This window comes from Bubalus kerabau, chromosome 4, assembly GCF_029407905.1.
Source record: "Bubalus kerabau isolate K-KA32 ecotype Philippines breed swamp buffalo chromosome 4, PCC_UOA_SB_1v2, whole genome shotgun sequence".
In the NCBI taxonomy this organism is placed as follows: domain Eukaryota; kingdom Metazoa; phylum Chordata; class Mammalia; order Artiodactyla; family Bovidae; genus Bubalus; species Bubalus kerabau.
In genome coordinates this window covers 22,308,356-22,333,526 of record NC_073627.1, presented here as the reverse complement: position 1 = coordinate 22,333,526, position 25,171 = coordinate 22,308,356, and the positions used below count along the sequence as shown (strand labels likewise).

The 25,171-nt window shown below is 48.4% G+C and overlaps 2 protein-coding genes and 1 long non-coding RNA gene across 3 annotated transcripts; 2 read left to right on the top strand and 1 right to left on the bottom strand.

Annotated features, from left to right (window-relative positions):
* The first annotated feature begins 1,420 nt into the window (after positions 1–1,420).
* Positions 1,421–4,009, top strand: EIF1 (eukaryotic translation initiation factor 1). Its single transcript, XM_055575890.1, has 4 exons — positions 1,421–1,616; positions 2,321–2,484; positions 2,629–2,730; positions 3,159–4,009. Exons 1-4 carry the CDS (start codon positions 1,586–1,588, stop codon positions 3,201–3,203), a joined length of 342 nt encoding a protein of 113 aa, XP_055431865.1. The 5' UTR covers positions 1,421–1,585; the 3' UTR covers positions 3,204–4,009.
* Positions 4,010–8,653: 4,644 nt separating this feature from the next.
* LOC129648992 (uncharacterized) lies at positions 8,654–16,042 on the bottom strand. Its single transcript, XR_008712935.1, has 3 exons — positions 15,901–16,042; positions 15,438–15,500; positions 8,654–9,332 (listed from the first exon to the last, which is right to left on the bottom strand). It is a non-coding gene; the product is annotated as an uncharacterized LOC129648992 (long non-coding RNA).
* Positions 16,043–20,642: 4,600 nt separating this feature from the next.
* Positions 20,643–22,964, top strand: GAST (gastrin). The gene is made up of 3 exons (XM_055579912.1): positions 20,643–20,695; positions 22,419–22,634; positions 22,778–22,964. The coding sequence occupies exons 2-3, from the start codon at positions 22,424–22,426 to the stop codon at positions 22,879–22,881; spliced, it is 315 nt and encodes a 104-aa protein (XP_055435887.1). The 5' UTR covers positions 20,643–20,695; positions 22,419–22,423; the 3' UTR covers positions 22,882–22,964.
* Positions 22,965–25,171: the final 2,207 nt, after the last annotated feature.

Sequence of the window (25,171 nt, the reverse complement as noted above, 5' to 3'; positions counted from 1 at the left end):
GTGATGGACAGGGAGGCCTGGCGTGCTGCAATTCATGGGGTCACAGAGTCGGACATGACTGAGCGACTGAACTGAACTGAACTGAAGCATCAACTGGGATGTCACCTCCTCAGAGGCCTTCTGAAGCCCTTGTCACTCTCTCATGTCACCTAATTCTTTCTTGGCACCTGTCACAATCTGTCATCTTATTTGTTTATTGTCTCTCTCCCCCCCACTAGACTCCACGGAGCTGAGCATCAAGAGACATATACCGGCGGCCCTTGGAACTAGCACACATTTTATTTGGCTTGCACAGTTTTCCCCAAAATTAAATTTATTGGCAATCTTTAGAAATCAAGAGATTTTATATAAACATCTGAATTTCCAAGTTGTCATGAAGACGATCTAGCACAACAGGGTAGAGGTGTCTGGCGGTGCGCCTCTGGTTTTCACCCCCTGGCCCCTGCCACACCCCATTACATCACACTTGGCTGTCTGCACTCCTTTATCTTACCTGTCTGACCTCTGGCCGCCTTTAGAGTCTAAAACCTCGCTATGTCCCCCTGCAATTATGAACATTTCAATTAATAAGCTGAAAGTGCAAAAAAGGTTGACCTTTTTTTCTTTTTTGGTCCCCGGGCGGTGGGGAGTTGGAGACGGTGGGATGCAGGTTCTTATATCTCTGACAGGATCCAACCTGGGCCCCCTGCATTGAGAACAGTGCAGTCTTAACCACTAGACCTCAAGGGAAGTTCCAGGTTGACTGTTTTGAAGGCAATAATTCAACGAAGCTCTGGGAAAGGTCAACCCCACACAATTTGTATGACACCAAGGACCCCCTTCTAAGTGCGTGAATTCTTCTTGGCCCCCAGAACCAACGTTACTCTCCCTTGAACTCCTACTGATGATCTGAACATTCTTTCCTTGGACGATATCTAAGTAATAAGGTTTTGGTTACACTACTGTACATTAACGTGCCGCCCTAAATCCGTCAAAGAGTAAATCTGTAAAGGAGGGAATTGGGTGGGTTCATACATAGTGGGAATTTGTCGTGTTTGGGACGGTCAGTATCTAAATCCTAAGGAGTGCCAAATCTACCCCCACGAAAAGACAGCCCGGCAACAGGGTCAAGAAGGCAGAACCCTCCAGATCATAGTACGCAGGCGTGACCGAAACCTCCGCCAGTTGTCTGCGCCGCTGTCACCCTCCTCCAGCACTGCGCAGGCGCTTAGACAGACCAACCTTTCCCTCCCCCTTCCATCTCTCCCCTAGTCGAGAGGACGCCCTCCCGCAGCACATAGTTCCTGCGCAAGCGCCGTCTCGCGTCCCTGCCCGAAGGCCAATTGGAAGCGGCGGCGGCTGGGCGCAGGGGGCACAACGCCGTGGGTGGGGCCTGGACGTGAGGGCAGCGCGCTGGCGTCACAGGGGCGGCTATATAAGTGAATACAGGCGCCGCCCCTCCGCCCCAGTCACTGAGCCGCCGCCGAGGACTCAGCAGCCTCCCCCTTGAGCCCCCTCGCTTCCCGACGCTCCGTCCCCCCTGCCCGCCTTCTCCCGCCGCCGCCTTCCGCAGGCCGTTTCCACCGAGGAAAAGGAATCGTATCGTATGTCCGCTATCCAGAACCTCCACTCTTTCGGTAAGTCCCAGAAAGTCCCGAGGGGAGGAAGGCCCCGGTGGGGCGCCCCGGCCTCCAACAGGGCCGAGAAAGCTGCTAAACGTTGTAGGTCTTCGTAAACTTGGGCGGAGGGGAACTGTCTTGGCCCGCGGGCTGTAGGGCTGCGGCCTGGGCCTTAGAGTTGGCCCCTGAGCGCGACCGGAAGGAGCGGGCGGGAGGTCAGCCCTTGGGCGGGCTTCGCGTCTCGGGTGGCGCATTTACTAATGGCTCCCGGGCCTCTTCGGGCCACACCCGCCCCTCCCGCCACCCCTGCGTCACGTCCGGTACGTCACCGCCGTTGTCACGGTGTCGGGAGGGAGAGGCGGCGCCAGCCTAAGTGACACCCGCGCGCGCCAATGGGGCGGGAAGTGTGGCCCCGCCTTAGAGCTCGGGTTCCGGCCGGTTGCATCAGCTGGGTGGGGCGCCGCCGGCCTACCCTGGCTCCCCCGACACGTGATCGGCTTCCCAGGGCGGGCCTGGGGCAGGAAGCCCAGGCTTTCTCCCAGGCTGGGAAAGCTGGCCGTCCCGGACTGACCTGTTCGAGGAGAGCCAACAAAGAACATGTCTGATCCGACCAAGCCCTGACGATTTTAGTATCAGTTTCTGCACGCAGAAGAGATCCAGTGGAAGGGTGGCAGTGGCATCTGAGCTCAACATCACTAAACGAGCTTGACCTTTCTTCCCAGACCCCTTTGCTGATGCAAGTAAGGGTGATGATCTGCTTCCTGCTGGCACTGAGGATTATATCCATATAAGAATTCAACAGAGAAACGGCAGGAAGACCCTTACTACTGTCCAAGGGATCGCTGATGATTACGATAAAAAGAAACTAGTGAAGGCGTTTAAGAAGGTAGGTTTTTAATGAGATTTTAGGAAAGTCGTATTTACCCTGCTTCCATGGAGCTGCTGAGTTGTATTACTTACTGAAAAGGGTTATTAATGGCATTCAACCTGTTGCTTGGCCTGACTTGTTTTACTTGTGTTGTTCTTGCAGAAATTTGCCTGCAATGGTACTGTAATTGAGCATCCAGAATATGGAGAAGTAATTCAGCTACAGGGTGACCAGCGCAAGAACATATGCCAGTTCCTGGTAGAGGTGAGTTCTGTTGCTTTTTGTTGGTACATTTGTGCCTCTTCCCAGGTTAACTAATCTCAGATCTGCCTGGTCTATTCAGTTTCTTCTAGGGACATAGAAATTTGCTTTATAAGGCTAAGCCAAACAGTTTTTGAAGTTCATAGTGTATTTCTGGAAAGGAGGGATTTGTCCACCTTAAAGTTTACTAGCTTGGATCTAGTTTAAGGATGTTGTGCACATAGACACTAAAACAGGGTGTCTGGTTGGCTATTAAGTGGCAAAATCTTATTGCACCACTGATACTAAACTGAGTGTACCCTGAGTCCAGTGCATCTTGGCTCTGGGACTTTCCTTGGCCAAGTGTAGAAGTAGGAAGAGAGGATTGTTGTCATCAGAAATGGAGGCTTTAACTCTGCTCCCTCTTAAAACTGCCCTTTTTTCCTTTGCAGATTGGACTGGCTAAGGACGACCAGCTGAAGGTTCATGGGTTTTAAGTGCTTTTGGCTCACTGAAGCTTAAGTGAGGATTTCCTTGCAATGAGTAGAATTTCCCTTCTGTCCCTTGTCACAAGTTTAAAAACCTCACAGCTTGTATAATGTAACCATTTGGGGTCTGCTTTTAACTTGGACTAGTGTAACTCCTTCATGCAATAAACTGAAAAGAGCCATGCTGTCTAGTCTTGAAGTCCCTCATTTAAACAGAGGTCAAGCAGTAGGCGCCTGGCAGTGTCCAGCCTGAAACAAAGCAATAACAGTGATGTTTCAGCCAAGTCCAGAGCCCCGAGATCACAGATGGCAATGTCTGGCCAGAAGCTCCTCGGCATTCCCTCTGCAAAGTTCCCTGCCCTGAGAAAGTGTCACCACCTGAACAGTCCCCGATGAAGCGGAGAGCGGAGGATGGGTGCGGCAGCTGTGCTGCTAGAGGGTGCTTCGGTGGTCAGGGAAGGGTCCCGTGACGTCTCCAGCGTGACTGAGTGGGCAGAGCTTAGAGCAGCCACCCTCCAGCAAGGTGACAGGACATCGGCTCGCCACCAAGGTCTTCATGACCAGACATGTCCTGGCTAATTGATGTCCAAACTAGAATGTGAGGCCAACCTTCTATCAGTTAAACTTTTGACAAGGGAACAAATTTCAAACCAATGTTATCAGTCACGTAGCTGTAGAGCTTGCAACTTACTAGCAACAGCTGCCCAATGCCTTGTGAAGTAAACTGGTTTTTTGGTTTTTTTCCCCCCTCTTCAGTTTTAATGTTATGTAATGTATTTAAACCCTTATTTAAATAAAACTTGTTTTCAGAAACATTTGATTTGTAGATTCTGTTTAATATATAATCAATCTTGTGCGTGTGGAGGAACCACAGAAATGGCAAGAGAGGGTACATCTGGACCCACAGCTCCTTAACTGGGGCCTGACCCTATTAGCCAAGAAAAAGTAGTGAGCTTGTCCCTCCAAGCACACTCCCCACCCCGCCTTGTTAGCCGTTGTGTAAACACTCGGTCAGCGCTCTGTTGTCTCAGTCAGTGTCCTGAAAAGACCTGCTGAGAATGGTCATGAAAAGTCAACTCTTGTCTACTTAGTCACCAGACCATCTTGTTAGCCTCCTGGATGTATGGTGAATTGGTGTAGAGGCCACCTTGGAACCATGACAGTGAATGTGTCTGTGGAACCAACGTGACTTGGGTGGATCTCGGGAGATAACAGCATAATTGCATCTATTTGACGCTTAAGAGAAATGAGATGTGGAAATTTGCAAGGCTAGTAGGTGCTAACATGTTTTCTAGGACCCAGGGCTCCACTGCTCTTCCCACCAGATGACCTAAATGTTTTACAGAGGTTGCCTGTTCAGTATATGCAAGGAATCATGGGACTCAAGATTCAGGCTAGTCAGGCAGACACCCTGTGCTCGAATGCTGGCCCCAGATACGAGTGTGAGACTAGCATACAGCCACACAGCTTGTGACACGAGGCACGGTCCAGGCCACCAGTGGCTTGGCCAAAGAGCTGCAGCATCTCAGGATTAGGAAATCTCAACCACCAGCCCCATCCAGACCCTATAAGGCTAGGGAAGGCTCCATAAAGGTGTCATCTGAAGCAGGGCATTCCAGGCAAGGAGGAGTCAAGACCCAGATGTGACGACCCAAAGTGTGTGAGGAAGCCACAGTAGGACCATTTAACTGGAACAAAGCCCGTGCGTAGACCCTGACGCAGTACTTACTATATGTCAGGCTGGTGTTAAGTGACTCATTTAACAGTGGGGACTCAGTCCCATGGTGGGAAAGAGGGAATTGGAGAAGAGGGCTGGGTGGAAGGTTGGAATAAGAGCTGTGTGGCCTGAGCCAAAAGCCAAGGCTTTTTGATACTAATATGCAAAAGAATCAAGAGTAAAGAATGTCTCCCAGGGATATTGCTGGTGTTCCAGTAGTTAATAGTCCCTCCCACTGCAGGGAAGCACAAGTTGATCCCCTTTCAGGGAACTGAGATCCTGCATGCTGTGTGGCCCAGCCCCAAAAGTGAGTGATTAACAAGATGGTTAATGAAATTTATGGCCAAAAAGTCTCCCAGCTCTGCTCCTTGGTTCCTCTCTCCCACCCCCAGTTACTTCTCTGCCTCCTCTTTCCCCTCTCCCATCTCCTGCCCACTCCCAGGCATCAGCCCCCAGTGCCTACCCTCTGAAACAGGGACAAAGACTACAGACTGGTCAGCTAAAATGAAAGCCTGTTGTATTTTTAATCTATAAATAGGTCAAAGAAACCCAGTATATTCCAGAACAAACATTGTACCAGAAGGTTCTCAAATTGACCTTCCTTGTTTACTAACCTGGGTAGTTCCTCCTTGTGGCATCAGGGTCAAAAACTTTACTATTAATCTGAAAAAGAATGTATGTATAACCGAACCACTATACTGTACACCTGAAACTTAGACATTGTAAATCAACTACAATAAAAGATTTTTTAAAAGGAATTAAATTTTTAAATCGATGTAGGAAAAGAATCTGAAAAAGGTTGAATATATGTATATGTGTAACTGAATCACTATGTCTATACCTGAAATGAGCACATTGTCAATCAACTATACTCCGATAAGGTTTTTTTAAAAAGGAAACAACAGAAACAACACTTTACTATTGACTGTTCACCATTACTTTGAAATTAAGAGCTCCCTAATTTTAGCTTTTAAGGAGATAAGACATTATTTCAAAATTAGCTCATAAACTGAGGCTTCGGCAGTTTCTTCTCTTATCTCCAATTTAGATTGATAAAATGCATTGTTCTTGGGAGAACCTATTGAAAATTCAGATTCTAAGCCTCTCCCAGGATAGTTTGGCTGTATTGGGTATTAGCTAAACATTGCCCAGGTCCCAGATACTTTTCAAGGGCCTAAAAAAAGGTCTAAGAACTGAAGGGAAAATGTATTGACTCCAAAACTGCAAAATCATAATGATTAACTGTTTAACACTAAAAGGTAACATCGTCAGTACCTACAATGTAATTCCTCTGTGGGCTTCCCAGGTGGCGCTAGTGGTAAAGAATCTGCCTGCCAGTGCACGTAGATTTAAGAGATGAGGGCTCAATCCCTGGGTCAGGAAGATCTCCCTGGAGGAGGGCACAGCAACCCACTCCAGGATCCTTGCCTGGAGAACCCCATGGGCAGAGGAGACTGGCAGGCTACAGTCCATAGGGTCACAGAGTAGGACAGGACTGAAATGATTTAGCATGCATGCATGGAAGCATAATAAAGGTTCTCATGAAAGAATGATTTTTAAAGGAGTCCACGTGGCACCAGTGGTAAAGAACTCGCCTTGCGGGTAGAATCTGCAGGAGACATGGGTTCGATCCCTGAATTAGGAAGATCCCCTGAAGAAGGAAATGGCAACCCACTTCGGTGTTCTTGCCTGAAAAATTCCAGGGACAGAGGAGTCTGGGAGGCTATGGTCCATGGGATTGCAAAGAGTTGGACAGACTGAGCAAGTAGGCACCAGGCAGATTGTAAAATTTATAAACATCTTTTTTTTAATGTTACAGAAATACCTCCACCTCAAAAGTTACAAAAATATTATTTTAATATCAACAAAAAGTTTACAGAAAATGTATGTCTGTTTGGCCTATGGGTACCTTTATTCATTTGGTATGAGGTGTGATGGAGCCTCTGAGGATGTTACAGAAGCCTACAAACGCCAGGAAATGGCCCTGCCTTTAGGTCCAGAGATTCTGATCCAGAAGCTCTGATAGGGGGCCCAAGGACTGGCCTTTTAACCAGCATCAGCCAATTCCTATTGGGAGAGCCACAAACTCCACTTGAGGAAGCACTGCTGTGGCTAATGGGAAGCTATTGAGGAACCTGAGAAACATGTATGCAGGTTAGAAGAAGCACAGTTAGAACCACAAATGGCACAATGGACTGGTTCAGATTGGGAAAGGAGTTCGTCAAGGCTGTATATTGTCACCTTGCTTATTTAACTTATATGCAGAGTACATCATGCGAAATGCCAGGCTGGATGAAGCACAAGCTAGAATCAAGATTGCCAAGAGAAATATCAATAACCTCAGATATGCAGATAACACCACCCTAATGGCAGAAAGCAAAGAACTAAAGAGTCTCTTGATGAAAGTGAAAGAGGAGAGTGAAAAAGCTGGTTTAAAACTCAACATTCAAAAAACTAAGATGATGGCATCTGGTCCCATCACTTCATGGCAAACAGATGAGGAAAGAAATGGAGACAGCAACAGACTTTATTTTCTTGGGCATCCAAAATGCAGATGGCGACTGCAGCCATGAAATTAAAAGATGCTTGCCCTTGGAAGAAAAGCTATGACAAACCTAGGCAGCATATTAAAAAGCAGAAACATCACTTTGCTGACAGAGGTCCATATAGTCAAAGCTATGGTTTTTCCAGTAGTCATGTACGGATGTGAGAGTTGGACCATAAACAAGGCTGAGTGCCAACGAATAGATGCTTTCGAACTGCAATGCTGGAGAAGACTCTTGAGAGTCCCTTGGACAGCAAGGAGATCTTACCAGTCAATCCTAAAAGAAATCAACCGTGAATATTCATTGGAAGGACTGATGCTGAAGCTGAAGCTCCAGTACTTTGATCACCTGATGCTAAGAGCCAACTCATTGGAAAAGACCCTGATGCTAGGAAAGATTGAAGGCAGGAGGAGAATAGGACAACAGAGGATGAGATGGTTGGATGGCATCACCGACTCAATGGACATGAATTTGAGCAAACTCCAGGAGACGGTGAAGGACAGAGAAGTCTGGCATGATGCAAATGGGGTCACAAAGAGTTGGGTATGACTGAGCGACTGAACAACAACAATTGAGGAACTTTGAGCAGAAGAGAGACATCATCAGAGCTAAACTTGAGGGCAAATCAAGAATATTTTACTTCAGATGGTTGAAAAGGGGGTGACCAAGGATTACCAGCAGCTGAGAAACCAAACCCTCAGAGTTTGTGTATGATGTACATGAGTGCATTTTCTTCATAGCTTTGATCAGATTCTTTTAAAGGAAGCCATTACCCAAAATGGTGAAAATCACTGGCCCATGATTTCTTTCTAAGGCTTGCAAAGCCCCAGGGATTATCAAAGGTTTTCCAGGCACATCCCTACAAGCAGTAACAGTGCCTATTTCAATATCGATTTTTAAATTAATGACTATTTCAAATATTTAAAAATAACTCTAAAACTGAGTGTAGTTTGAGCAGAAGGCGTGCACAGCGGCCAGACTGCACGGCGCTCAGAAGCTCGTGTGACTCACTCACTCCACAGTCACTATCACCAGCCATCCTCCAGCCGTAGTCATCTGGTTGGTTGCGAGGTTCAAATTGCCATTAATCTTTTAGACCTTCCTTTATGGTTAATTTATACCCAGAATGGACAACTGGTTGAAAACAGGAAGCATAGGGAGCACAGAGGTTGAAAAATGCTAATGTGGGAACGTGGATGCGATAGTCATTCTGTTCAGGTGTCAAGTCATTGATTCTCACTCCATTTCTGTGACAGAGTAGAAAACAAACACAAGAGCAAATCAGGGGCTGGGAGATTGCAACTTCCTTAGTTCTGTGGTCCACTGTGGAAACAGAACTAAAGACCCAGTGCTCAGCATCATCTGGGAGCTTGTTAGACATGCAGAATTTCAAGCCCACTTCAGACTTACTAAAGGCAAAGAATCTGCCTGCAATGCAGGGGACCCCGGTTCGATTCCAGGGTCAGGAAGATCCCCTGGAGAAGGGATAGGCTACCCACTCCAGTATTCTTGGCTTCCCTTGTGGCTCAGATAGTAAATAATTTGTCTGGAATGTGGGAGACCTGGATTTGATCCCTGGGTTGGGAAGATCCCCTGGAGAAGAGAAAGGCTACCCACTCCAGTATCCTGGCCTGGAGAATTCCATGGATTGTGTATAGTGCATGGGGTCACAAAGAACTGGACATGACTGAGCGACTTTCAGACTTATTAAGTCCATCTTCATTTTTACAGTCTTCATTAACAGAGTTTAAGAAGCACCGGTTTGGACCATAAAAGTAGCAGCCTTCAGGGATTTCCCTGGTGGTCCTGTGGTTAGGACTCCACACTTTCACTGATGGAGATATGGGTTTGATCCTTGGTCTGGGAATGAAGATCCTGTGAGTTGCATGCCAAAAAAAAAAAAAAAAAAGATTTCCCCAATTAAAATTAGCAGATTTCATAGATTGATCTGCAAGCTAGTTAAGCAAAGACAGTAACATATGAATTTAAATATTTTTATAAGTGCATTTTCCATTGCAGTTTTAGATCTGCATTGAAATGCACAAAAACAAACAGTGGAAGAATGGAAAGCCACAGTTTTGAGCTGAATACGGACTGATTAGTATCTCGGCACTAGCTGAGCGGTCAGGAACCTGGCTGTCATAGCAGTCAACTGGGGACTCTCCAGTGGTACCAAGCCTGAGCTCAGCCCTCAGCCTCACGCCAGAGTCCCTGGGGTGGCCCATGAGTGGTGATGAGCTCCCCATTCACCACCACTGAACCCTACCAAGCCTGCAGCTCCCACTCATCGGATTAAGGATGTACAAACAATGTTGCAGCAGAAAATACAGTGATGACTATATCAAATTTGGCTTTTCACGTATTAGGACCAAAGACAGCCCCCATCTCAGGTGCTGTTTGTTTGTTTGTTGTTGTTTCTTGGCCACACAGCATGTGGGACCTTCCCAACCGGGGACGGAACCCGTGTCCCCTGCACTGGCAGGCGAACTCTAAACTACTGAACCAGCAGGGAAGCCCTACACTGGGACTTTCTTCTTGTGGATTTCAATTGTAGACATTTGAAATTGCATTTGATAAAGCCCTGTGATTTGCAGATCGACATATCAGACTGACATGGGAGCTTTTCAGAAATGCAGAATCGCAGGCCCCCTATGAGACCAACTGAATTGGAATCGACATCCTAATAAGCGCCCCAGGGGGTGTCATACGCATTAAAAGTTGAGAAGCACTGTTAGGAAACCCATTTATGAAGCCTCTACACACTCTACACACTGCTTTTGAAACAACACAAATGCCCCTGCCCCCCAAATTAAGAATTGTTGAACTTCTGGTGGCGCAGTGAATAGGAATCCTCCTGCCAATACAGGGGACACAGGTTCAACCCCTGGTCTGGGAAGATTCCACATGCTGTGGGACAGCTAAGCCCGTGCACCACAACTACTCTACTGAACCCCAGCTCCAGAGCCCGGGCAGTGACTACTAAGTGCCTAAACTACTGAAGCTCAGGCACCTAGAGTCCGTGCTCCACAATGGAGAACCCATCACAATGAGAAGTCCATGCAACGCAACAGAGAGCAGCCCCCACTTTCTGCAATTAAAGAAAGTCCTTACACAGTAACAAAGACCCAGAGCAGCCAAAGATAGCTTGTTTTCAATTAAAGGGCATTCATTTTTCTTAAATTATCAAGAATCATTGCATTTCAGTCCAGGTTTCCACAAGACTTTTGACAAAGGGGCCAAGACAATTCAAGAAGGAAGAATGTAGTCTTTTCAATAAATGTGCCAGGACCGTTGGATCTCCACAGGCAGAAAATGAAGCTGGACCCCTACTTTTCACCACATGCAAAAATTAACTCAAAGTGCATCATAGACCTAAATATAAGAGCTAAAAAGATAGAACTTTTCAGAGAAAATAGAAGACCTTCATGACCTTAAATTAGGCAAAGCTTTCTTAGATATGATAGCAAAACTGCAAGTGACAAAAGGAAAAAGTAGATTAATTGGACTTCATCAAATTTTCAACCTTTTGTGCTTCCAAGGATACTGTCAAGACAGTGAAAAGACAACCCACCAAATGGGGGGAAATATTTACAAATTATATCTGATAAAGGACTTGGATTTAGAATATATAAGAACTCTTACAAAGCAGTTTTTTTAAAAAGACAGAACACTGAAAAATGGGTAGAGGATCTGAACAGACATTCCTCCAAAGAAGATATACAAATGACCAGTACACTCGTGAAAGATGTTCAGTGTCGTGAGCCATCAGGGAAACGCAAATCAAAACCACTAATGTGAACAGATAACTAACGAGAACCTACTGTATAGCACACGGGACTCAGTGCTCCGTGGTGACCTAAATGGGAAGGAAATCCAAAAAAAGAGAGGACACGTGTAAATATGTAACTGATTCACTTTGCTGTGCAGCAGAAACTAACACAACATTGTAAAGCAACTATACTCCAATAAAAATTAAAAACATGATTTGAGATTCCACTCACAATCTGTAGAATGGCTACTGCCAAAAAGACAAATAATAACCATTTTTGGTGGAGAATGGGGGAAAATGAGAACCCTCATACATTGCTGGTGGGAATGTAAAATGGTATGGCCTCTGAAAGTAATAGTCTGTCACTGCCTAAAAAAATTAAACAGATTTATCCAGTGATCCAGCCATTCCACTCCTAGATATATACCCAAGAGAACTGAAGACATATAGTCACCTAATACCTCGTATATAAAGATTCCTAACAGCATTGTTCACAACTGACAAAAAGTGGAAACAACCCAACTGGCCATTTGATCATGTGAACTGATGAATGAATAAATAAAATGTAATAGATCCATCGGAGAAGGCAATGGCACCCCACTCCAGTGTTCTTGCCTGGAGAATCCCAGGGACGGAGGAGCCTGGTGGGCTGCCTCCTATGGGGTCACACAGAGTCGGACACGACTGAAGTGACTTAACAGCAGCAGCAGCAGATCCATACAAAGGAATATAATTTGGGGAAAAAAACAACAAAGTACCGATGCATGCCGTAACATGAGTAAATCTTGAAAACCTAATGCTAAATGAAGTAAGCCAGACACAAGAGGCCATATTTTGTATGATCCCATTTATATGAAATGCCCAGTCATATCGAGACAGAAAGTCAATGAGTAGTTGCCAGGAGAGAGGAGGAATGAGGAGGGACTGCAAAGGGAGTAAGGGTTTTCCACTTGGGGTGATGAAAATGGTATTAAATAATGGTAACATTTGGGCAACTTTGTGAATATCATGAAAGCCCCTGGAAGGTATACTTTAAAAGACTGAATGGTGTGATGTGTGAACTATCTCTCAGAAAACAGGTTATATGGTTGGTGGGATTTGTTTTGTTTTGTTTGGCCACACCTCGAGGAATGTGGGATCTAGTTCCCTGCCCAGGGATCGAACCCGTGTGCCCTGAGGTGGGAGTGAGCAGTCTGAACCACTGCACTGCCAGGGAGGTCCCCTGTACTTTTTAAATTGCATCCTTTCAAAGTTCGGTGGGCAGATGATGAACAGGGATTTTGCCCTTACCACATGGCGGCACACCACTTTGGCTGGTGAATGAAAATATCCTCTGCCCTCTGCCAGGGATAATATTAGAATGAGGTGAGTTTATAAGAGCAGGAGAACTTCAATACAGCCTGAAGAACCACATTGCCCCCTCGACCTTCCCTGAAATAGCTTTTCACAGAAGTCAAGTGAGGTCACAGGTGAAACCAGCCATCAAAACCTCCCATTTCTCCTTAGCCCTGCTGTCTGTCCATCTAACCAACCTCACACTGGCTCAGTAAATAGTAGAGTGAAGGGAAGAGACACCTTGCCATACAGGCAGCAGGAAAGCAGCAAGGAAAGACTTGAATTTCAGCCTTATGAAATCAAACTGCTAAGTTCAAGTCTCAGTGATGAGCCCCGTGTCCTGGGTAAATCACTGTGTTGGGTTTGGGATGGACTTGATTGATTTGACTTTACCCTACTTACCAAGCTGTTAGTGGTTTGGATGGTAAAGAATCTGCCCACAATGCAGGAGACTAGGGTTTGATCCCTGGGTCAGCCCCTGGAGCAGGAAATGGTAACCCATTCCAGTATTCTTGCCTGGAGAATTTAATGGACAGAGGAGCCTGGCAGGCTACAGTCCATGGGGTTACAAAGAGTCGGACACCATTGAATGACTAACACACACACACACAAGCTGTTATCCTTTCACCAATGCTGGCAGATGACACAAGACTCCTGGGTCAGAGACGAATAACCTTATTACTTATAACCCAGCGAGCAGCACAATTTGCATCCATTCCCTCGCGCCTTGAGTTCCTCCGTTGGTGACACAGCAGGGACCCAGGTGGATGATTTGTGGGCAGTAGTTGCCGCTGAGGAACACTGAGCTTGGGGAATCTCCCTTCCCATTGGGAGATAAAGAGCTACATCCTTCAAGGCTATTCACTCTAAACACAACCCTGAGACATGGCCCAGGTGAAGAAGTGGTCCTGAGCTTGCATGCTTGGCATCCTCAGCAAGAACATTCAGAGATGCTCAAGATCCACGATGGACTGTTTCATCACTTCTCGTAAGAATCACCAGCCTCTCCATGCCTTCGTTTTCTCGGCTATAAACTAGGGGCAAGACAGTCACCCTCCTCGTAGGGTGGTGGTGAGGATTAGAAGACATAAAGCACACACAGTACCTACCCTGGAGGCCTGACCATAGAAGTGTTCCTTAACTTTTAATCCCATCGTTTTGGGAAGGAAGAGGAGAAAATGTGTTGTAAATGTCAGAAGGCTTTCTATGGAGGAGAACGTCAAGCTCCAGGGGGATAGACGAGGTTTCCCTGCTTACTTCCCTCCCCACTGCCAGCTACCTGTGGAACCTTCAGCCAGAGCATCTTACTGTTTCCCCTTCAAGAGAAAAGGCAAGAAGGCCCTCTCAATCAACATTGCGTCCTCGGGGTCAGTACAGTGCCTGGCACGAAGGGAGAACTTAGAAAAATTTTGTTGAATAAATAGATGAATGAATGAATGGAAAAGTGAAGGCATAAAGACTCTAAGCAGACAGGAGGGCCTGGGATGAAGGACCCTGGTGGGGGTTGACGTTGAACAGGACTATGCACCCCCCAGTATGGAGAGGAGAAAAGGATGGAAGGCAGACTTGAACAACCTCGGTCACGGTAGAGAGAAGGGGCTGACATCAGATGACCCTGAGAGTGAAGGGAAAGAGATGCGTCACAAGGTTGCCAGGCAACAGTGCAGCTGCAGCATATTAACCTGAAATCGAATCAACTGGCCAGTTTCAGGAACTTTCCTGTTGACAATGTGAAAGAGATAGGAACTGAGGAAGGGGTGATGGCATCCTCTGCCAGGAACTGGGGACCAGCCCGGTGAGCTCTGAAGCAGGACCAGGGCAGCAATCTGGAGCATCACACACAACTGAATTGACCAACCACGTGGCCTGGACTGGGGAGGAAAGTGAGGCCAGGAAGGGTAGGTGGTTTGCGAGGACTCAAACAGGAGAGGAACTGGGGGTCCAGCAATGGTAGATTCAGCAGGAGCCAGGCTTAAGGAGAGAGGGTGGAACAGAGGTTGTGAGCAAGCAGAGGCAGCGGTACCCAGAGACCAAAAAGAGATTAGGTTCACAGCTCAGCCTCCTCACCTCCTTCATGTGGGACCGGGGCAAACAGGTCAACCTGGCTGACCATCTCTAAAATGCACCTGTGTACAGAGTCCTCTCACGGGTACTTTCAGAATTATTTTCCCACTTAAAACCACTATCGGGAATTCTCTGGCGGTCCAGTGGTTAGGACTCAGAGCTTTCACTACTGGGGGCCCTGGTTCAATCCCTGGTTGGAGAACTAAGATCCTGCAAGCTGCGAGACATGGCCAAGTAAATAAAACCACCACCTGACATTGCTAAACAAAACACTTGCTAATATTTTATTATTAAAAAATTCAAACACACAAAAAGTTGGATTTTAATGTGAACATTCATACACCCATCACCTAGATTCTATAATTTATATTTTGCTGTTCTTGATCTCATATCTATCCAGCTGTCTATCTTGTTTTTTCATGCATTTCAAAATAAATGCACAGTACACTTTGCTCTAAGCACTTCATTAACTAGAGTTCAGCATTTGCAATAGTTTTTTAAAATAAAATTGGCACACTATGAAATGCACAAATCGTAAGTATGCACTCAATGAATTTTGACCAAAATATGAGTTCAGTGGGTTTTGACTGTAAACAGGGTTCCAGGCTTGATTTTGTGTATTAAGTGAGGTAATATGCTCTTTTTCAGCAGGGGAGGCATTCATGTTAAGATATGGGAGGCAAAACAGGCCCCAGGGTGGAGGCCAGGATGTGACCAGGGCTGCGGGAGGCAGAAAAGGTGGGTAGAACTGAGGAGCTGGTGTGAGGCCTGCCTGCAGGAGGAGGCACAAACCTGCAGGGGAGGAAACTCACCAGGGACAAGGAGGGAATGGATATTCTGGGAGTCAGCCAGATGCCACCACACTGAGATTAAGCCTGTGGAAATGAAAGCACCAATGGTAAAAATAGCAGCTCTTACTTAGAACTAGGGGCTTCCCCAGTGCCTCAGCAATAAGGAATCCGTCTACAGTGCAGGATATAAAGAAACGCGGGTTGGATCCCTGGATCGGGAAGATCTCCTGGAGGAGGAAATGGCAACCCACTCCAGTATTCTTGCCTGGGAAATCTCACGAACAGAGGAGCCTGATGGGCTACAGTCCATGGGGGTCGTAAAGAGTCAGACAGTACTTAGTGACCGAACAACAACAGCTTAGAATTTGCCATGGGTCAGAGACCAAGTGAAGGCCACGGGCATCTCTTTTAACCCTCACCACTACCCTCCATGTAAGTAAGCCCCCTGCCCCCCCGCTAGCATCCCCTCAAGTCTGTGTCTCACCTTAGATGGCATCTAGGAAGGGCCACAGCTGGGACTCAAGCTCAGGGTCAGAGCCGCCTTACCCCATCCTTTCTTTCAACAAATGCCAGTCCTCCACACAGGCTCCCACCTGGGCCTCACCCCAGCTTCTGATGTCAGAGGACCCGGCTGCAGCCTAGTGTGGGAGATAGGTTTACAGCTCCCCAGGTGATCCTAAGATGAAGTGTGGGCTGAGCACAGTACGGGCCCAGGTGGGCATCAGGTGAGAAGGCGAGGGACTGCCCTGGTGTCCAGTGGTTAGGACTCCAATGGCTAGGTTAGGACTTCTGGTGGCTTGAGTTCAATCCCTGGTTGGGGAACTATATGATCCTGCATGCCGCATGGTCCGGCCAAAAAAAATAGGCTCCTTGCCATAGCCTTAAGACTAGTCCATGGGCTTCCCTTGTGGCTCAGCAGCAAGGAATCCGCCTGTGAATGCAGATGACACAGGTTCAATCCCTGATCCAGAAGGATCCCACGTGCCTCGGAGAAACTAAGAGCCTGTGCCACAACCAGTGAGTCTGTGCTCTAGAGCCCGGGACCCGCAGCTACTGAAGCCCAGGCGCCTAGAGCCGGCGCTCTGCAACTAAAGAGGCCACCGCAGTGAGAAGCGCACCATAGCCAGAGAAAAGACCGCACAGCAACCAAGACCCAGCGCGGCTATAAAAATAAATAAATTAACTAAAGTATTTTTAAGAAAAGCCTAGCCCTGCTCTCCTCTTCCCCTTCGTGAGTGTCAAATTCCTTCCTCCTGCCCAGCCTTTCTGAAGGTGAGAGGCAAGGCCAGGGAGCAAAGGCAGAGGGTAAAGCTCAGCCCGAGCATCATGTGGGCTGTCTTCTCTTGGTCCTGCTACCTCACGACCCTCAGACAGCAAGTGAGGCCAGAAGTCATGAACCCACGTCCCCCTCCCCAGCCCCTGCCCTGGGAGGGACAGGGGATGGCCCAGTGGACACGAATGGCACCCAGGTGTCACTGCTTGTCCCAGCACCTTCACACCCTCCAAGGCCCCATCACCTGAGGCGGGTGACTGAGTCATCATCAATCTCTCCTTTTTTTTTTTTAATATCAATAACCGATTAGGAAGACAAACATGGCCTCCCAGACAGCAGCTCATCAGAGATTCCCCAAGGCCGGTCCTGGCAGGTGGAAGTGTAGTTGGGGGCGCTGGAGAGAGGTTGGGGGGACGTTGCCCTGGAGAGTCTCCCCCACCAGGGAGGCTTCTCCCCTTGATGGGGAACCATCGTTATGGTCTGCTTTGTGTGTCCCCCTCCCCAAGAATCTAAACTCCACCAAAGTCATGAGGTCAATGATACCTCATATTCCCGGGGCCTCATCCAGACCCTGGTTTTCAGCACACACTCAGTAACTGAAAGGAAAATGGACTAGAACAGCCAAAAGCTTTGAGGAATATCTCTCTCTTAATTGTGTCGGGAAAATCACCCACCAACTCACGCAGAGCCTGTTCTCACTGACAGAAACCTTCAAAAGCCTGGAACCCCTCGGACTCACTGTCTAGTGTTGTCGTGATAAATGAACAGAAGCTCAGAAGCTTGAAACAACACAAATTCAATCCCCCACAGTTCTGCAGATCAGGAGTCCAGGTACAGCGTGGCCCGCTGGGCCAAAACAAGGTGTCACCAGGGCCTCTTTCCTTTCTGGAGGGGCCAGGAATAAATCCGAGTTCAAGTTCATCTGAGTTGTTGGCCGAGTTCAATTCTTTGCGGCTGTCGAGGCTGAGGTCCCTGTTCCTTGCTAGAGGTCAGCAGGGACCACTTAGGTCCTTAAGGCCACCTGCATCCTCGTCTCATCCTCCCTCCATCGTCCAACCAGCAAGGGCTGGTCCTTCACACTCTTCAACTTTTTTGCTTCATCCTTCAGCCACATCACTTCTGCTTCCAGCTGAGGAATGCTTTCTGCTTTTAAGGGCTCATCTGATTAAACGGGGCTCTCTCCAATCATCCAGGATGAACTTCCTATTTTAAAGGCAGTAATCTTAATCACATGCGCAATGTCTCTTTTGCCACATCTTCTCAGGTCCCAGAGATTGGGGTTGTGGGCCTCTTTGGGAAACCATTATTCTACCCACCACATCCCCACTGGGAGGAGAAAGATCCCAAAACTAGGAAGATAGAGACCTGAGTTTCAGGCCTAGCTTTCCTTGATCAGTCGTGTAAACTCAGGACAGAGATTGCTTCACTTGTCTGAGCCTCAGTTTCTTCATCTGTAGAATGGGGACATGCTCACACTTATATCCAAGGATTATGGAGAAGAGCAACTACGTTCATTCTCACAGAGGATTTAGTGCCTGCACTCTGCACGGTTGTTAAAGTGAGGACAGGGGAGGGGGCTGGGCCCCAGGTTCTGGGACCTGCTCCTCAACTTGGTAGACCCAGAAATTGGATTTTCTGGTGTTATAGAGCCAGGATTCCACACCTGACCTCACAAATTCCAAAGCCCTCTGCACACCAGTTGGTGCCGGCCTCTGAGAGGCCCAGCCTCCACAGCCTCCCTCCCTGCCTCCTCTTTCAATAGCAACTCAGGGCAGGCGTCCCTCTGAACCATGGCAAGCAGGAGGAAAAACCCTGGATTCAAAGACAGTGCTTTTTAGGAATGACGTTCTTCAGTCCTTGGAAGGGAAGAAGCTACCCTGTGTATGCAAGATCTTATCACATTCGCCCTTCTCTGCAGCCGTGTGAGATAAGAATGAGTGATAACCACTTCACAGATAAGGCTACCTGAGGCCAGAGAGGCTAAGGGGAGAAGATGCAAACAGATTAGATGCCCACATTGTTCTATGCCCTGTGCTTTAGGTGTATCTTCTTCAAGACTCCTCTCTAAATTATTTCCTTCATTTCCAGGGGGAGAAAACAGCTCAGAGCGAGGGAGCCATCTGCCCAAAGCTGGAAGAGGGCAGTGCCAGGAAACCCTTCCCTTTGCCATAGGACAAACTCCCCTTGTGAGAACATGCAGTTTCTGTGATTGCGAGACCCCCACCTGACCCCCGCATGCCAGTGAGCGCCTGCTAGCAGTAGCCCTCCACCATCACCTGTTGAATGAGAGTACTGGCTTCTATTCTGTGCAGTGGCCACCCCTCCAGGCCAGAATACTGGAGTGGGTAGCCTTTCCCTTCTCCAGAGGATCTTCCCAACCCAGGGATCAAACCCAGGTCTCCCACATTGAGGGAGGATTCTTTACCAACTGAGCCACAAAGGAAGCCCGTTGAATGAGAGTAGTGGCTTCTATCCTGTGCAGTGGCCACCCCTCCAGCAACCAGCCTACAGAACAGCCAAGGGAGCATAACCCCCTCCTCAGCAGAAATCAAGTCTCAGTTCCTGTACAACCAGGGCTCTGATGAAAGCTTATAATTTCCCGTTACCATAGCAATGCGAACATCTCTATTCCCCTAGGATGTGAGCAGAGCTGCTCCCCACCCCACCTTTTCTCCCAAGCCCCCTCAAAGTCCCTTCCATCTCTGAGATTCTGTGATTCAATTAATTATCAACAATGTCTGCCCCATTTTTGTCATTTTCATGCAATCCATCTGCTGAGTCACTGAGTCCTGCTCCGGATGAGACTGGTTATTTATCAGAACATTTGGGTACTGGTTGCCATGGACACCTCACAGCCTTCTTCTCTCATCACCTATTCATTCTCAGCAAGGCTGGCTGTGAGCGTGGGTACCACAGCCCCTCATACAGGACCCAAGGGACATCAAAACTCCCCCAGACAGGGAGGGGGCCTGTTGACGCATGAACAAAAGCAAAATCTCTAGTCTCAATTGTGGAAAAATCGAACACAGCCTAGAGCTAGTTACATCCATCCAAACCAGGTCAATGCAGCAGTTTATCAAATAAGTCAACTAAACATACCATTCGATTTTCTGGTTTTCTGGCAAACGCTTTAGTCTGTTTGTTAACCACTTTAAGATATATTTTCATATTGAAAGGTGCAGATTAATATCTCACTTTGAAAACAAAATGAGGGAGGGAGCCTGGAAGTGTACGAGCCTCAGGGAACTGGCTGGGGGCAGGGTGGGGGTAGGAAGGAGTAGGGAAGGAGGGGCAGACTTGAGAGATGATGGGGAGCCCCAAGCTAAATCCAGCTCAGTGCAGAGAGCATCAAGGGCATGGGAGGGGGGACACTCAGGATTTTCCAGGTAAATCAGGTGAAGGGGCTTCAGAGGCAACCAGGATGCAGCCACCAGGCAGAGAGAGGGGGCCATCAGCCCATGGCCCATTGCTCCTGATAACTGTGACATATCTGTTTGCAGAGCCTGACAGGGGGCAGGGGATCGATACCTCACTCCACACGCACACACTCCCTGTTCTTCAAACATCAGCCTGTCGTGAAACACGCTTTCTCTGAATCTAAGGTCATTTGGTTCATCCAAATGGGATGTGGTCCAAGGGATGATCAGCAGGTGTCTGACCCTAAGGACACGGCAGGGGACTCTATCCCTGACCCCAGGGTGTCTGTCTCCCACCTGCCCTCATGTCCAACTGAAAAACTTGCCCGCACCCTGCTCCTTCCCCTCACCGTGAAGGTCAGCTCCCCTTCTCTTCCCCCACATCCGGATGACGATTGAGGACACAGTGGGGCGGGGGTAAGGTACCTGTGCCCACCCCCATTGCTCTGCAGTGGGGAGCCTCCCCTCCTTGGGAGGGGAGGGTTTGGGAGGGGCCTTGAGGGTTTATAAGTCAGGGCTGGAACACCCAGCAGAGCAGAGGAGTGAGGCTCCAGGCCATCAGCAGCGTCACCCACCTCCCAGCTCTGCAGGTGAGAGCACCCAGGAAGGGCGGGGAGAGGCTGGGACGAGGGTTGATGGGACCCCTGCCCTCATCAAGTTACCAGGCTCACGTCTCAGTGTCTCCAGGGCTGGGACCCTTCCTTTAGCCCAGAGCTGGGTTAGGTCTCAGCTCTAGGATCCACCCTGGCATCCCAACCCTTGCCTTTGAGCTGCCCCACTCCCTCAGCCAGGGCCCTGCCCTGACTCTCTGACTCCATGCTCACCCCAGCCCTGAAGGGGTTAGGATGAAGGTTATCCTTCCATCTCTCAGGTAAGAAAACTGAGGCCAGAAGGAGATGTGACTGGCCCAAAGTCATACAAATTGGACAGGATTGGAAGTGGAACTCATCTCAAGCTCTTTCATAGACCAGCACTGCCTCATGGAACTTTCCATGACGGTGGTAATGTTCCATAGCCTCACTGTGAGGTTCAGTACTGGCCAGCCACATGTGCACTAGCAATATGGCTAATGTGTGAGGGAGGAATTTTTTTAATATTTATTCTCATTTGTTTATTTGACTGCCCCAGGTGTTAGTTCAGGCATGCGAGCTTTTAGTTTCAGGATGTGAGATCTAGTTCCCTGACCAGGGATCAAACTTGGGCCCAGTGCGTTGTGAACTCAGAGTTATAGCCACTGGACCACCAGGGGAGTCCCAAGGAATTTTTAATTTTGCATTAATTTAAATGTAAAGAGCCACGTGTGCCTGGAGGCTGCCATATTGGACAGCATTGCTCTAGAGCATGGATTTTTCAACTTTGTTTCTTTAGCAGAAGAACCCTTTCTCTCCCAAAGGAAATTTAACAGAGAAAACAGATGAAAGAACTATTTCATGTATACAAATGTGTTCTTTGAAGGCAATATTTTTATCATTTGCTTTCAATAAAGCCAATCAGAACAATGAGGCTGAAAGAACATGAAACTGTTGAATCCTCAGAATAGAATTTTAGATTTGTTTGAGCATCCATTTTATCTTTGTATTCTGGTTTTCCCAAACTTGGCTTACCTTGATACAGAGCTACAAATGGTGACAGTTTCAGGGTCTTTTTTTTTCAACTGGTAGATTGTAATCAGAGGAGACGTGCATGCTAAGTCACTTTGGTCATGTCCGACTTTTTGCGACCCCATGGACTGTAACCCACCAGGCTCCTCTGACCATGGTGGTTCTCCAGGCAAGAATACTGGAGTGGGTAGCCGTGCCCTCCTCCAGGGGATCTTCCTGACCCAGGGATCGAACCCGTGTCTCTTATGTCTCCTGCGTTGGCAGACGAGATCTTTACCACTAGCATAACCTGGAAAGAATCAGAGGATAGTCCTTAGTTAAGTGAAAACGGCAGGAGAAACTTCCCTACCACAGTGTGACCCCACCATGAGGTGAAGTTGCTGTGGGCTTCAAAGAGATGCTGCGTGCATCCCCTCCATATTACCATTTAAAAGTTCACTTAAATCGCAAGACTTAAACATTGTAGAGCCACTCACATGGCCTTAAATTCTACAAAACAGTTTGGAAAGCCTTGCTCTGAGTTATAAATTCCTTGCCTTTAAAAAAGGCAAAGCTTGAGATTGGAGGATCAGGAGGGGAGATGGTAGGACCAGGAGGAACAGTCCACAAGCCCATGCAGAATTGCCGACCTGTCAGCAGGGTGGAGGGTCCACCCTGCCTCTGGGTGCCTGGACAACCCCACCTTTAAGCTCAGTCCCTCTCTCCTTTGCAGACAAGATGCAGCGACTGTGTGCACATGTGCTGATCTTGGTGCTGGCTCTGGCCGCCTTCTGCGAAGCTTCTTGGAAGCCCCACTCCCAGCTGCAAGATGCGCCCATCGCTCCAGGGGCCAATAGGGGCCAGGAGCCGCTCAGGATGAATGGGCTGGGCCCAGCCTCGCACCCCCGGAGGCAGCTGGGGCTTCAGGATACGCCACACATGGTCGCAGGTAGGAGCTGCTGACAACCGTCCCTGCTTGCCTTGCCCTGCCTGGTTTGGCCAAGGCGCCCCCAGGCTGGCCCTGGCCATGGTCTCCAGAGCCTTGATGTCCTTTCCCCCATCATCACCTCCTCTCCCACCTCTGACCCTCAGACCTGTCCAAGAAGCGGGGGCCATGGGTGGAGGAAGAGGAAGCAGCATATGGATGGATGGACTTCGGCCGCCGCAGTGCTGAGGAAGGAGACCAACATCCCTGAGAACCAAGCTTTGGAGCCCAGTCACCTCCCAGCCCAGCCCAGCCCCATGAAACACACATCAAAATAAACTAGCTTCCAATGGATCAAGTTGTGTCAAGTGTCACAGGGCCGGGGATGCAGGTTGGGGCAGGGCTGAGCTGGGAAGGACGGTTGAGTACTACTCCAGGGGCAGAGACCATGGCTATGTCTCCTCCGTGTCCCCAGAGCCTAACATGGAACAAGACTCTATAGCGCGGGGACTTCCCTGGTGGTCCAGTGGTTAAGACTCCGCGCTTCCAGTGCAAGGGAGATGTGGGTTCAATCCCTGGTTGTGGAACTTAGATCCCACAGGCAACGCAGCCCAAAAACAAACAAAACAAAAAACCACTCTATATTGTGTTTGGGAGAATAGACAGCAGTGTCACAACCAGAGTGAGCTTTCTAAAAGAGAAATCAAATCACGCCACTCCAGTCAACCCTCCAGCGCTTCCCATTGCAATTAGAATACAACCTAGGCTCGTTGGGACTTCCCGGGCAGTCCTGTGGTTAAGACTCTGTGCTTCCACTGCTGCTGCTGCTGCTGCTGCTAAGTCGCTTCAGTCGTGTCCGACTCTGTGCGACCCCATAGACGGCAGCCCACCAGGCTCCCCCGTCCCTGGGATTCTCCAGGCAAGAACACTGGAGTGGGTTGCCATTTCCTTCTCCAATGCATGAAACTGAAAAGTGAAAGTGAAGTCGCTGAGTCTTGTCCGACTCTTAGCGACCCCACGGACTGCAGCCCACCAGGCTCCTCCGTCCATGGGATTTTCCAGGCAAGAGTGCTGGAGTGGGGTGCCATTGCCTTGGTGCAGGGGACACAAATTCAATCCTGGGTTGGGGAACTAAGATCCTGTATGCTGAGTGGTCCAGCCAAAAAAAGAAACCTAGGCTCCTTGGCAAAACCTTCAGATCTAGCCCTGCGGTCTTCATCCCCCTCATGGATGCCAAATTTCCTTCCTCCCGCCTCTTCCTTTCTGCCACTCAAACACACCAGGTTCTCTCCTGCTCCGAACCTTTGTTCTCGCTGTTCCCTGTGCCTGGAATGCTTTTCCCTGGGCATGAACATGCCTGGCTCCTCTTTTTCTCCTGGGTCTTGGTTGAAAGGCCTTTTCCCAAGAGGGTGCCCTTTCTGCTCCTCACACTTCACACGCAGCCTCCAGTAGTCGCTAATCATAGCGTAGTATTGTCTGCGGAGCGCATTTCACAATCTGTAGTTGTTTTGTTTCCAGTTTATTGTCTGCCTCCTCAGTTAGAAGGGAAACTCTGTAAGGATGGGGACCATATGTCCTTCTTCCCTGCTGTATCCCAGTGCCAGAACAGGAGGTACCCCATAAATATTTATCACATGGATAGGCAAGCGCTGGCACACACACTTGGCATTTCACCCATATTCCCTTACTGCCCTTATGCCTGTCACAGCATCCTGCTATTGGAACTTGCTACTCTCCACCTGAGGGTTTTGGCAGTGTAAACCAGCATGGAAATTCTGGGGAGTTAGTGCTTCTGGAAGCATCTCTCAGTCAATGACAGATCGAAAGTTGGAGGATAAATGCCCCACCTCTGGGACTTCACTGACAGTCCAGTGGTTAAGACTTCACCTTCCTGTGTAAGGTTACAGGTTCAGTCCCTGGTGGGGGAGCTGGGATCCCACATGCCTTGTGGCCAAGAAACCAAAACAGAGGCAATATTGTAACAAACTCAATAAAGACTTCAAAAATGGTCCACATCAAAAAAAAAAAATCTTTAAAAAGAAATGCCCCAGCTCCCTCACCACTAGGGTGGTTAATTCTGAAATGTATACTACTCTCTCTTGCAGAGATCCTCAGCAGGACTCAGCCCCAGTTATCCGTAACAGTAACCTGATCAGCAGTGTCCTTTCTTGGCTCCCTTCCCTTCCCTTCCCTGTCTCATATCCTCAGGCTGTTCCTGGTGTTTCTTGAGATGACCACTCAAATAAATACTTGCTCTCAAATCCTTATCTCCCAGTCTGCATCCGGGGGGACTCATCCCAAGACAGTGGGTACTAGGGGAGTTGTAGGAAGCAAACCCTTGTGATGAGATTCTGAGATTGGGTCCCACACCAGTCAGACTCCATTGCTGTGTTAAGTCGGGTGCTCGTAACTCCTGAAACGTCCACAGTCATCTGTGGGTTTTCTCATCTTACATCACAACTCCATTCTAGTGAGCCTGCCTCTCTGAGCCTTTTGACCCCTTCCTCAATACTCTGCTGAGGCAATTCAGGAGTCTTCAGCTCAATTGCTTTAGACTGTTG